Source organism: Semicossyphus pulcher, unplaced genomic scaffold (genome assembly GCF_022749685.1).
Source record: "Semicossyphus pulcher isolate SPU_LCO1_2020_fin unplaced genomic scaffold, fSemPul1.0.p SCAF_1, whole genome shotgun sequence".
Classification (NCBI taxonomy): Eukaryota; Metazoa; Chordata; class Actinopteri; order Labriformes; family Labridae; genus Semicossyphus; species Semicossyphus pulcher.
Window position 1 is genome coordinate 19,928,715 of NW_027211603.1, and position 11,538 is coordinate 19,940,252.

Sequence of the window (11,538 nt, forward strand, 5' to 3'; positions counted from 1 at the left end):
ATGGCCACCCGTCAAGAGTGGAGGTTAAAACGCTACGGTCGTTTTGTTCCTGGCTCAGGAGAAACAGGTGGAAAGCCTTGGAAGGTAAGTGACGTTTACTAAATGCTAGCTTGCGTATGCTAGCTAGCCGAGATTAGCCTGTTTTCATATTAAGATTAGACGTTAGCGTCGCGTAATGACGTCATGAACGGGCCAAAAACAGCTACAGTCATTGAAAGAGTATTTGCTCTTATACCGTAAACGTATATACACCAACATTAAACTCACTTAATATATTGTTCATTGATCATTGTTCATTGATTGGCAGCTACCCGTTAGCTACAGTACCCCACAATCAGTGTCTGATACTCGCCGCCACAGAGCGGGGCCGGGGTGTCCTTCTGGGTTCCAGTCCTGAATATTTCTGAAGTCCTGAACCTGTTTTTTCAAAACAACTTCAACCCTGTTTAAGGTCCCCCAAGTGTCCCTCACTGGAGAAGCAAAACAATAGTGCATTGCCTTGGCACATTGCCTTATTTCTGGAGTATATGTCGCCATCTCTCGGTTCACGTTAGCCGCTGTGAGCGGTACTTGTGAGGTGTGTGTCCTGTTTAATTACCGGTGTCGTTCAGTCGCGTGACTTCAGTGACCACGTTTGCTAACTAGCTTGTGGACTTACGCTGTGGACATGATGTTTTTTAAGAGAAGACACCTTTAGCCACGGACCGCTGACAGATGTGTTTTTCAGGTTAGTAAATTAGCTAGTATCATCGAGTTCTTAAGTTACTATGGTTACAGCACCTGTTGGGTTAGCTAACTAACATAAGCTACTGTGCTTTGCTAGCGTTAGCCGCCGTCCATAATATCATTATCATGTTATTCATTTTATCACAAGGCACTGGTGTCGCTGTTGACACTGAAGGCAGCTAAATATATTAATGCTAGATGGGACGTGATTCGTGTCCATGGGCTCCAATGTTGCTGCGGGTTGTACCTATTCCTGTTCATAGTAAGAATAAACAATAGATTTTAAAATGCAGAGGTGCAATTCTTTATCATACATTAATTACTCTCAATGGCAGCAGACAACAATTAATCACCATGTAGCATTTTCTCTTTCATAGGGCTTGTGTACAAACTGCAGTGTAAAAACACGTCAGTCCATTTAGAATTTTAACCTTGTCTGCACAGAAAATAGATTGGAATTGTAATTTTACACCTGACTCGTCAGTTTGTTTTGTCACAAAGATGAGTCAGCAAGGAAAGAGATAAAAGAGGCATCACAGCAAGGGACAACAATTGGACTACCTGCACTTGGTGATCTAGGGACTCATGAAAATGACTCACAGCAGGAGTCTAAACTACCCTCTCAGCCAGTCTGGAGCTAAGAAAAGTGCATTTAGCAAAAGTTTGTATACATTTTACTAGTTTACATTGCTGAAGTTCACTGTTGCAAAAAACTCCACATTCTGCTGTTATATTGTCTTTTAAAATTAGTAATGCTAGTAGTAGGCTAAGTAATATTTACACCAACTCCTTGCCCTATTTATGTTTTGTAATGTACAGTAACATTAGACAGTTTTTGCTTTTTGTAGATGGCAGAAGTAAAAAATTAGTCATCCATAACATGTTGGGTTGAGGTTTCAGAAGGATGTAGAAAAACTAAATGCAAATTGTCAAATTTTTTATCTCAAATATATAAAAAAAATATTGCATATAGTTGCTATGAATGTGAAAAGTCTGCACCGGTTTGTGCCTCTCTTTGTCATGAATAGTGAACCCAAAAAATCTAAAATGTCTAACTGCTGCTCTAAAAGTTACAATAGCCCTATAAGACTCTTCACAACATATCTCATTAGCTGCACAATCAAAATTATTTCAACTGCTAGTGTAATTAAAATCCCCTTTCCCCAAAGATTGTTACCCTAAGAGACACACGTCCTTGTTCAATGCATGACAAATATTTGTATCTATGCTTACATATATTGCTATTTTCCCATTGATATAATGAGGCTTCCTTGTAATGTTCTTGTCTTGGGATTTCCAATGTAGTTAATAAGCACAAATCAGGGCAAACTTGTTATAAAAGACTTTCTTATAATTAATATATTAAGCTTAAATATACAATCTCGAATATTAAAATTGTTGTGCGCTTGAGCGCCTCCCACTGGCGTTAATCAGTAAAGTTCAGAGCACTCTTCCCACTTTAACCAGACGTCTACGGCTGGCTCCCTTCGTCATGGTGCTAACCAATGACAGTATATATAGATGGACGATGCGTCTCCATCTGCTCCCATTGTACGTAATTGATGCCAAAATAGCCCCTGTGATAGGCGATGGTGACGTCATATGGAGTCAGAGACTGCGCAGTAGAGATCGGCGAGTGAAGTGACCGTAGCCACTTCCGCTAACCCAAACACACACTTAACTTACCGAAAAAACAGCAAGGATCTGGCATGTTTAACAGCAGAATAGCTTCTTGTGTTGGTATGAGGTTAACGTTCACAGGTATGGAAACTTCAATGACTGTAGTGATTGTTTTAGTTACGTTTCCACTCGCGGATCGTCCTCCACTCTGCTCACGCGGAACTGATCGGCTGCAGGAGCCGAATTTGTCAACAGAGCTGTCAATCATCTTTTTGACAGCATCAAATAACTAATTAAAAATAAACTTGTCAGAAAAATGAACACTTGGACGTAAATCAGCATGATAAGAAACAGCTATAATGACAGAAACCATGTTTGAGAAAAATTTATCTGGCATGTATTTTGATTTTATAGTTTGACCCATGTCCCATCTGTTAACATGGAAGAGGCGGGCTTTATGACCTATACTGCAGCCAGTCAGCAGGGGGCGCCCGAAATGTTTTGGCTTCACTTTTATGGAGCTGTCATGTCGTCCATCTTTTTATACAGTCTATTGTGCTAACCCTTATTTTCCTCACTTTTATTTGTAGACTGTTTGACTTAATCTGAGCGTCAAATGTGTTTCTTTTTTCTTTGGATTTTCACTTATTTTTGAAGTTGCATCTTTAGACATCGATCTTTTCCTTGTTCGTTTAGCCGTAGTAGATTACCGTTTCCTCGCAATGCTTTCAGAAACCGGAACTGCAGCCACTTGCTGGGTGATGGAAAATGCATCACTAACTGGGTGCCGCTTGTGATTTTTTTCCACGAATGTTGCTACAGACACAAAGTCCATGAAAATACAATATACTGCAGATGCAAAGGCTTTCGTCACTTGGCCATAGACTCAGTCACCATTGTGTTAACTCATTCGCTGATAGATAGTGACTTAACAGACATTTATTTAAATGTAAAAGTTCAAGATTGCTACTTTAACAATAAAAGAAAAAGATTATTGATCAATTATTTTTATCAAAAGAAATCAATACATTAACTCAAAACACAAACCACAGTTTAGCTGCATTCATATAAAACACTCTCGTTCTTATACAAATTATCTCTGGTTGAGTACAAAAGAGATTATGATGTTGCCATTTGGAAGTACAAGTAAAGATATTTTAAGTAATGGTCTTTAGAAATCAATTAATGATCAAGTATATACACATACATAATTTCAGTAAGAACTGATGACCTAGAAGTGCTAATTTTGCCTTAGCAGCTGTAAGCAAATGTATACAGTTAACTATGATCTAAAAATGAGAAGAGCAAAATTTACTAGTGAAAACTGTTTTCAGTTTATGTTGGAAATTATTCATGTTGACTGGATGAAGAGAACTCTTGCGTTACATTGTCCTAAATCATAAAATCGAATAAATCAATCCAGTTGATTTATTGCCGAGCTCTACCTGCTAATGTCACACATAGACAAGTGTCCTCAATTTCATAGTTTTCAATTTTTTCCTTATTTTGTTTCTAAACTCCATGTTGTCGTCAGTGTGTGTTATGTTTTGAAAATATCACTCAGGAGCTGTTGTGTTCAAATGAAAGCAGTGTGGATTTAGGGATTGAGGGTTGTTTTTCATTAACTGCATCAGACTCTAGGTGGCATGCTAGAGCTGTATGTTTAGTGTGAAGACAGGGATGGGTGGTTGTGTAAAAGAAATGTACCCACAGGAATAGGTATACATTTGTTTTGTTTAAACGGAGTTGAGGTGTGTTCACTGACTAACACATTCAAGGCAATTTGTGAATGTTAAGATCTACACTGGGCACTGCGACTTTTAGAGAACACGTTCGGATTGTAAGAAACATATTTCAAGTAAACAGCGCTTTACAGGACAGACTGCGCTTAACGTCTCGTAGAACTGCTTGAACTCTATAATTCAACGCTCGTGGACTGCCCCACTTACCTTAATTAGAAAGAATCACACATCCATTTTCAAGCAAACAACCTGTCTCAAACATAGAAATAGATCCACAATGTTAGTTTCAGTACTAAGTTTATAGCTTTGCACTGGCTGACATTATCTTCTCTTCACCAGGTGTTCGAGGCTAATGGCAACAATCCAGGAATTGTCCTCAAAATTGTGGAATCTGGATACTTGCTGGTATTTCAAGGACAGGAAAGTTTGGTAAGAAGACTGTTTGGCCATATTGACTGCATTCTCTTGTTTTGTTTACCATGCATTTTCTCTTATGATATCCACAGAAGACTTAAGGATAAAGTCTTATTTTTTAGTCAGGGTAGGCTGTATGTCAAGATCTGGCCTTATACTTGTGATTGCTGGTGGTGAGAAGGTTTATTTTTTTTAACTAAGTTGTTTCTTTATAGCGTTCTGAAAATTGAGATGTAATTTAATACAATCAATCTTATTAACATCCTTGCTGATTCAACTTCTGCTGAGTCATCGTTGAATCTTACTGTTGAATCTTACTGTTAAAAAAACAAATAAGGAAACATGCTAAGATCTCTATTTTGGGGTTTATAAGTGTAATATGTATTCTGATTATAATTATAGATGGAATGAGCAAAGATTTTAATCTCAAGAAAAGGAATTGAAACTGGTTGTTCAAAAATGAAAATGGTCTCTTTCAAGATAGACTTCAGTCTTTTAGATAAAGAGAAATCATTGCTTTAAAATTGGTGGAGCTGTTCTAGGGTATACATTAGTTTATTTTAATATCAGGCTTTGCCATCTTTACTCTGGACTGTAGCAGGGGTCTTTGCACGAAACACTGACACACAGGTGTTGCAGTGTGCCTGCACTTGAAGCTCTATAATTCAAAAAAACATTTTGTGACTATAGGGGAATAGCTTGAAATCATTTAAGGCTAGAGCCCGACTGACCTATCTGTCAACCAATTTTAGATGCAGATATATCGGTATCGGTGGATATTTCCTCCGATATAAATTAAGTTCATTGTTTGCATTGCTGCGGGATAATCTCATTACACCTTCTGACAAACAGAGGGCACAATTTTAACTTTGACAACACAAAAGCCAGACTCTCCGTCTTTTAACCAAAATACAGCTGAAGTCAAGAAATGAAACAACCACCTCACTCGTGGTTACAACTATAAACCAGCACAAAAATGACAATTACCAACATATGCAGAACATATGTTCTAAACAGACACATTAAAAACACTTACAAAATATATTTTTGCATTTTGGAACATAAAGAGCAAACTTAACAACTTAAACTACTCAGTCAGCACTAGTCATGATGGGAAATGAGGACGTCCCTATCGCTGCCAGAGTGCGCGTCACAGCTGAGCAGAGCAGCACACACAGCAAAGGGAAGCATTAGGAAACATTATCTTTCCCGTACAGAAGGAAACATTGTGAACAACAAACTCGTGTTAAAATCACAGTAATCAGCCAAAGAAAGCTTGCTTTCAGACCACCGCTGTTTCTACCCTCTGCGTATCTAAACTGCGCAGACGAGATCCCGTGTGCACAGTCTGGCTCTCAGTTAGTTTTAAGTTTGATGGTGACGAAGGTTGTCTGTTAGTTTCACAGCAGTTGCGCTCTAAACAACAAGCTTACACGTCTACGCCTCCGTACAACCCGCAGGAAGATACAAGGTTTTGTTTTAATAAGCCATCGTCGCGCTGCTGCCAGGTGTGTGCATCTGTCTACTCCGCCCTCAGCACACCTGCAGCTCCTTACAGTGACAATAACTTTTCGGATTTGGAATTTTAATATTTTAATTTCAGATACATTTTGAACATATGTGAATATATTGGCCGATATATCGATTTTGGAATTTTTTTACTTTTTTATATCGGCTTCGGCCCCAAAAATCCAATATTGATAATTGATATAGAATATCTATTTAAGGCTACAGCTGCGTTTGTCAGGCTCTGGCACTCTGCAGGATGGCACTGTTTTTGTTTTTTTGTGGTAGTCATGCACTATATGAAGGAAACATTGAAAGAATTTTTTATCGTCATTCTGCTCAAATCTTCCTGGATTGGACATGAGTAATTTTCCACTCGATTTAAAGAGTGTATATGTGCACCCTTATATACTGTTAGATTATATTAGAATATAAAGAAAATAACTATAATATAAAAAGCATTGTAATTTAAAGAAATGTAACACTCTCAGCTCAACTCTCTCATTCTGTAAAGGTCCATTTATTTTTAATTCATCAACAAAGGAATGCACAACACAGTTTTGGTCAAATCCCTTTATGCTACAAAAATATATATTTTTTTTTTATGGTGAAGTAAGATGGGTGACCTGAGGAGAAATTTAAATCTGTAACAGAAATCAGCTTTCTACATAAAAGGTTCCAGGGAAAGCAATATGAATTATTCTGCTGAAGAGCTTGAAATTCCTGCTGAATCTGATGGGATATGACTGGATTGTTTTGGTTGGTTCAAATCAAATATCCATCACAATGTTTTGGGTACAGGTTCAAACTCGCATAAAGCTTAAATGCACTTCAGGCTTGGTTCAGATTTTGATAAATATTTTAAGTGGTAGTCAGTGAGTTTATATTCCTTGATTCTTTTTCTATTTTATGTGCCTTATTAAACACAGAGAAATGTAGAATCTGTAGGCCGGGACATGGATTTTAGGGAAGGAAAGTGTTCTGGTTTCTGTTTGTACTATACTTGTAGTCCCAGTAATATTGACCAATCACGTAGCAGCAGGCTGCGGCGTATGCAGGAAAAACAGTCCGTGTCGAGAGCAAAAGCAGGCGGAACGTAATCCGCCTTAATGACTTCCCAGATCCCATCAGTGGTCATCTGATGATGACTTAGCTCCTTATTAATCTTTATAAACAGACATCAAGATATAAGCAGCAAGATATAAACTCCCTGACGCGATGTCCCAAAAGCTGTTCAGCGTTCAGATTTCCCAACTTCCTCAAGTGCATCAGAAATAATCGATCCAGCCTCCGTTCATCAAACGACCATTTTAAAAGCTGTTTTCTCCTCCTCTTGAGGACGGACCTGACAAAGCTTCATTATTACTTTTTACAAATCTGCATCATGATGTCGAATGTCGGCAAAGGTAAGATCCGTTAATTAAAGCAAATCACAAGAAAAACGGTTTATTTTTCTGTAAACAATGCAGCACACGGAAAAGGAAGTCTTGACTGGAAGATATTATCGCTAACCGCTGGATACACGCCCCACATGTTCACTTTTGTCCCCAGAGGCTACATCGTCGTCTGACTATAGCCAGTGGGTTCCGAGATGGGTTTGTTAACAACCTTGACACAGCCAAGTTATATGTTCGTCTTAATTGTACAGGTAGGTCAATGCCAGTTGTGCACAAGGAGTAGTTAAAATCACTGCCAACACAAAAAAATGCAGTTAAATGAACATTTCCAGCAGTTCCCCCTTACCTTTAGGTGTGTTACACTCCAAAAGTCTGGTTATACATCTCAAATGCTAAAATAAGAGCATAAATGCGGGGCTCTTTCCGGTTATTATGGCCTTTAGATGTCAAATTTAACAACCTGACCTGAGACAACAGGAATTTGAGGGGCTATTCAATGTCTTATTAATGGAGTTCTGGCAGGTGACACAGCTATCTTGCTGTGCCAGGGTGCCGAGCCAGACAGATATTCAGGTCAGGCTACAGAGAGCTTTCACCAAGGATGATAGACTGGTCTATTATAGATTGGTGCAGTGAATGTTCAGGAACTTTCATTACAGGAAGCCTCGGCCTATAGGCTACATTGTTAGGGTCTGAAGGAAACTTTTGGAAGTGTCTTTGAACAAAACTGAAATTTTATGTCTCATTTGCAGAGAGAATCAAGAGGTTACTGATGAGCTTCTGTGCTCTCTTTAAAATATGGATATCATGACTCAACAGGCATCATCCAACAGAATTAAATCAGTCATCTGTAAATGCATATGCATCTGGCATTCATTCATACCGAACATGCAACAGATGGTGACTATTTAAAGGGAACCCAAGCAGTAAAGTGTTTTAGAAAAATGTTGGCCCAGTATGATCCACCAGAGCTGCATCTCTGGTCCCTGGCATAGATTCAAGTCCAATTTATGCAACACTTTTGTTGAGGGTAAAACAGCATTTTTTCAAAAGATATTCCCACTTTTAGCATATTAATGATGAACGCAGTCACATTATATGCTGGCCTAAATCTCTCACAGGTCTTTGGTTTGGATGAGAGCTGGTGACTGTGAAGGCCATGGGATATTATTCACATTATTATACTAACTCATTAAACCATTTAGTGACCCCATGTGCCCTGCATTAAATAATCTGCGTTTGGTAGATTGTACTTTTTTTGTAAATAGTAGAATTAGTCACATTAGTTTCATGTGAATAAAAAATTACTTTTCAATAATGTGTTTCCCCAAATGGAGTGTCATGAATAATTTCAGTATCCCACATAAAACAGGCGTATACACAGATTTCAAAAGGCTGTATGTCTCATGGTGCTACAATGCACAACTGGCACCCACTCCCTGGTGCATTGCCATTAATGAAAGAAAAATGGTGTTTATATATCTATATTGTTATATTCAGATTTAAAACAAATATATTTATTTATCTCACAAAAAGGCTGGTCCTAATATTAAGCCTTTGTTACACATCTGCCTGCTTGATTGTGTAAAAAAGCTTATCTTAAGCTTCAAAGCGAAGGTTGCTGAGTAAACAGAGACCCCTGCAGACAGTTTTAGGTAACTCTGTTTTTCCTCTCAGCTTGATTTAGATTATATCTTTTTTGTCCATTAACTCATTAATGAATTTGAGGAAATCAAGCTGTTACTTTTACTTAACTTTACTTGGTGTAGCTCAAAAGAGGATATTTTTACATTTTCGAAATTAACCAAAAGTATTTACTCTATATGAAATCTATAATTTAGTGTAGTCTGTCGCAAAACAATTTATTTTCCCGGCTGCTGAAGACCTTATTATGTGTTTTTCCCTAGGATACAATGCCTTTGCTCTGCGCCTCGGAGTCTCTCAAAGTACACCAGAAATTGGACAACCTCATGTTTCGATTTACTGTGAAGGTGAGTCATGATATGCATTGTAATTGCACATTAGGTAGTCATTTCTGTAGGTCTGTCCTTACAGCTTTATTCCCTTGCAAAATCCAGAACATTGTATTTAAAGTTCAACAAATTAAAAGGGACAACAAATACTTCATGTTTGGATTATTACTTGTTTTTTTTATATAGTTGAGTTTGGTTGTCACATGCTTATTTGGATAATTTGCTGAGCAATTTCTTTTTTTCCAAAACCCATTATGTTTTTTATTTTGTGAGATGCTAATTTCCCCAAAGCAACTTAAAAACCAGTGTTGTCATTGGGACAGTTTAGATTGACAGATACAAACTGAACGTATTTGTGGATTCCTGCAGGGAGAGAGCCGCATGATGAGGATGCAGTTTGATGGAAGTAGCAAGGCAGAGGCTATCAAAGAGTGTTCGACTGCTGTGGAAAAACTGATGGAGTACATACCTGTCACGACTCAGAATGACTCCCCGCCAACCTCTAATCAGACCCCTGCTGGGGTTTCTGCACCAGTGACACAGGTTGCCCACTTTACAATTCAGTAAATACAATTTCTATATTTATCCAGCACTAATGCACGGATCAGATGTTTGTACATAATTAATGTGTTGCCCATAGGAACCCTAAAAATATGCCTCTAAAAAAGTAGGCAACTTGGAGCTCAGAGGTTGAAATATCAAAGAGTTGCTATGAGTCATTTTTTTTAGTACATGAGACACTGATCTCCAATGTCACCCTTTATTGCACAGGATTTTGCTAATTTAAAAAAGGTATATCATTGCAGTGTATTTATATGGTATCATACAGTCATTATTCATTGCTTAATCAACAGAATTATCACAGTGCTGTGGTCAGCTTCTTGAACAGTGACAACACTATAGTCACTAGATGGTGCTATTTACAATACTGTCTTATTCTCAGTGGTGACATTACAGCTGCAGTAGGTGGACTGAGATAAAGTATGTGCCACACAAGTCATTTGCCTCATAATGCATAATACTGTATAGTGTAGACATGTTTGAATGTACACACAGGAATGTAGTGAGATAATATCATTAATTTATAAACACTACCATCAAAGAGGCATACCAGGTAGCCCCCAGAGAAATTTGTTTTTAATATTGCCTTTAACAGTCAAATTGTTGATTCTGAAAACAAAACTTTTTTTGTCCCAAACGACAGAAAAACCCCAGAAACAATATAACGTGCAATCAAAGCATTTAACCTGTCCATATTCGAAGTCTATGAATGACATACTGAGAAATTGTTTTCATGTTGTTAAATTTGATTTCACTAATGGCCTTTTCATTTACGTTCCAAATTGAAAACACTCGGTGAACATCAATTTGAAATATGGTTCAGATCCAGCCACCTGGCTCACAACATTCAACATGAAGGACTGAGAAAGGAACGGACCCTGCCGTGGGTCTGAATGTGACCTTTAGTGAACAGACACACTGAAGGAGTTCACAGTGAAGATGAAAGGGCTTTGAGGGCTGGGTATCGTTCAATTAGTAATGAAGCCATAGATTGGCCTCTTAACCCTGTGGTGTCGTGCCGTGTTTGTCAAATCTTTTTTCTTCTTTTGTGTGTAACTGTGTGTCAGCAGACCACGCAGGGAAAGGCTGTGGGAGCTGAGCCTGAGGTTGTCCAAGGGTCATTGTCCATTGAGCGTCTCACCCAGGTATTAATATTTAAAACATTTAACACCCAATTTTGAGGTTGTAATTGTTTTAGAGGGGGTGCAGGGAGCTCAGTTAATTCAATTACAATTATGAATGCTAAAATATGCTAAACAATTAGCTGTTTTTTTATTTTACTACTATTTATTGTACCTTCCACAGCACTTCATGGGAGGGACTGCTGTGACACTACCCCAGATGTATCGCCACAGTTGTTTGGCAAAAGTTGACCTGGAGCCCCTCCTGCGTATTTGTCTTCTTGATCCCAGCTTTCCCGCATTTGTGGAGAATGTGGAGGGGGAGCTGAGGAAACTGCTCGAAGAGTGAAGAATCGCAACTACAGCTGAAGGCGAAAAGGTCAAGTCAGTGCATTGTGTTCTTTCTTATACAGCTTGTGTAGGCAGAGCCTGGTGGTGGTGGAGTGTTTGTTTCTGTGCTGCTAATGTATTTTTAAGT

At 38.3% G+C, this 11,538-nt stretch overlaps 1 protein-coding gene across 1 annotated transcript; it reads left to right on the forward strand.

The window, feature by feature from the left end:
- rec114 (REC114 meiotic recombination protein) lies at positions 1-11,409 on the forward strand. The gene is made up of 6 exons (XM_069659977.1): positions 1-93; positions 4,437-4,517; positions 9,313-9,396; positions 9,748-9,900; positions 11,010-11,084; positions 11,245-11,409. Exons 1-6 carry the CDS (start codon positions 1-3, stop codon positions 11,407-11,409), a joined length of 651 nt encoding a protein of 216 aa, XP_069516078.1.
- Positions 11,410-11,538: the final 129 nt, after the last annotated feature.

What these genes read in the sequence shown, in the direction of transcription:
- rec114 (XM_069659977.1), top strand. Translation starts at nt 1, where the DNA reads ATGGCCACCCGTCAAGAGTGGAGGTTAAAACGCTACGGTCGTTTTGTT. An exon ending in AGCCTTGGAAGGTAAGTGAC is followed by an intron (nt 94 to 4,436) that starts GTTTACTAAATG and finishes CAGGTGTTCGAG; the next exon opens with GCTAATGGCAACAATCCAGG. An exon ending in TTCAAGGACAGGAAAGTTTG is followed by an intron (nt 4,518 to 9,312) that starts GTAAGAAGACTG and finishes GTTTTTCCCTAG; the next exon opens with GATACAATGCCTTTGCTCTG.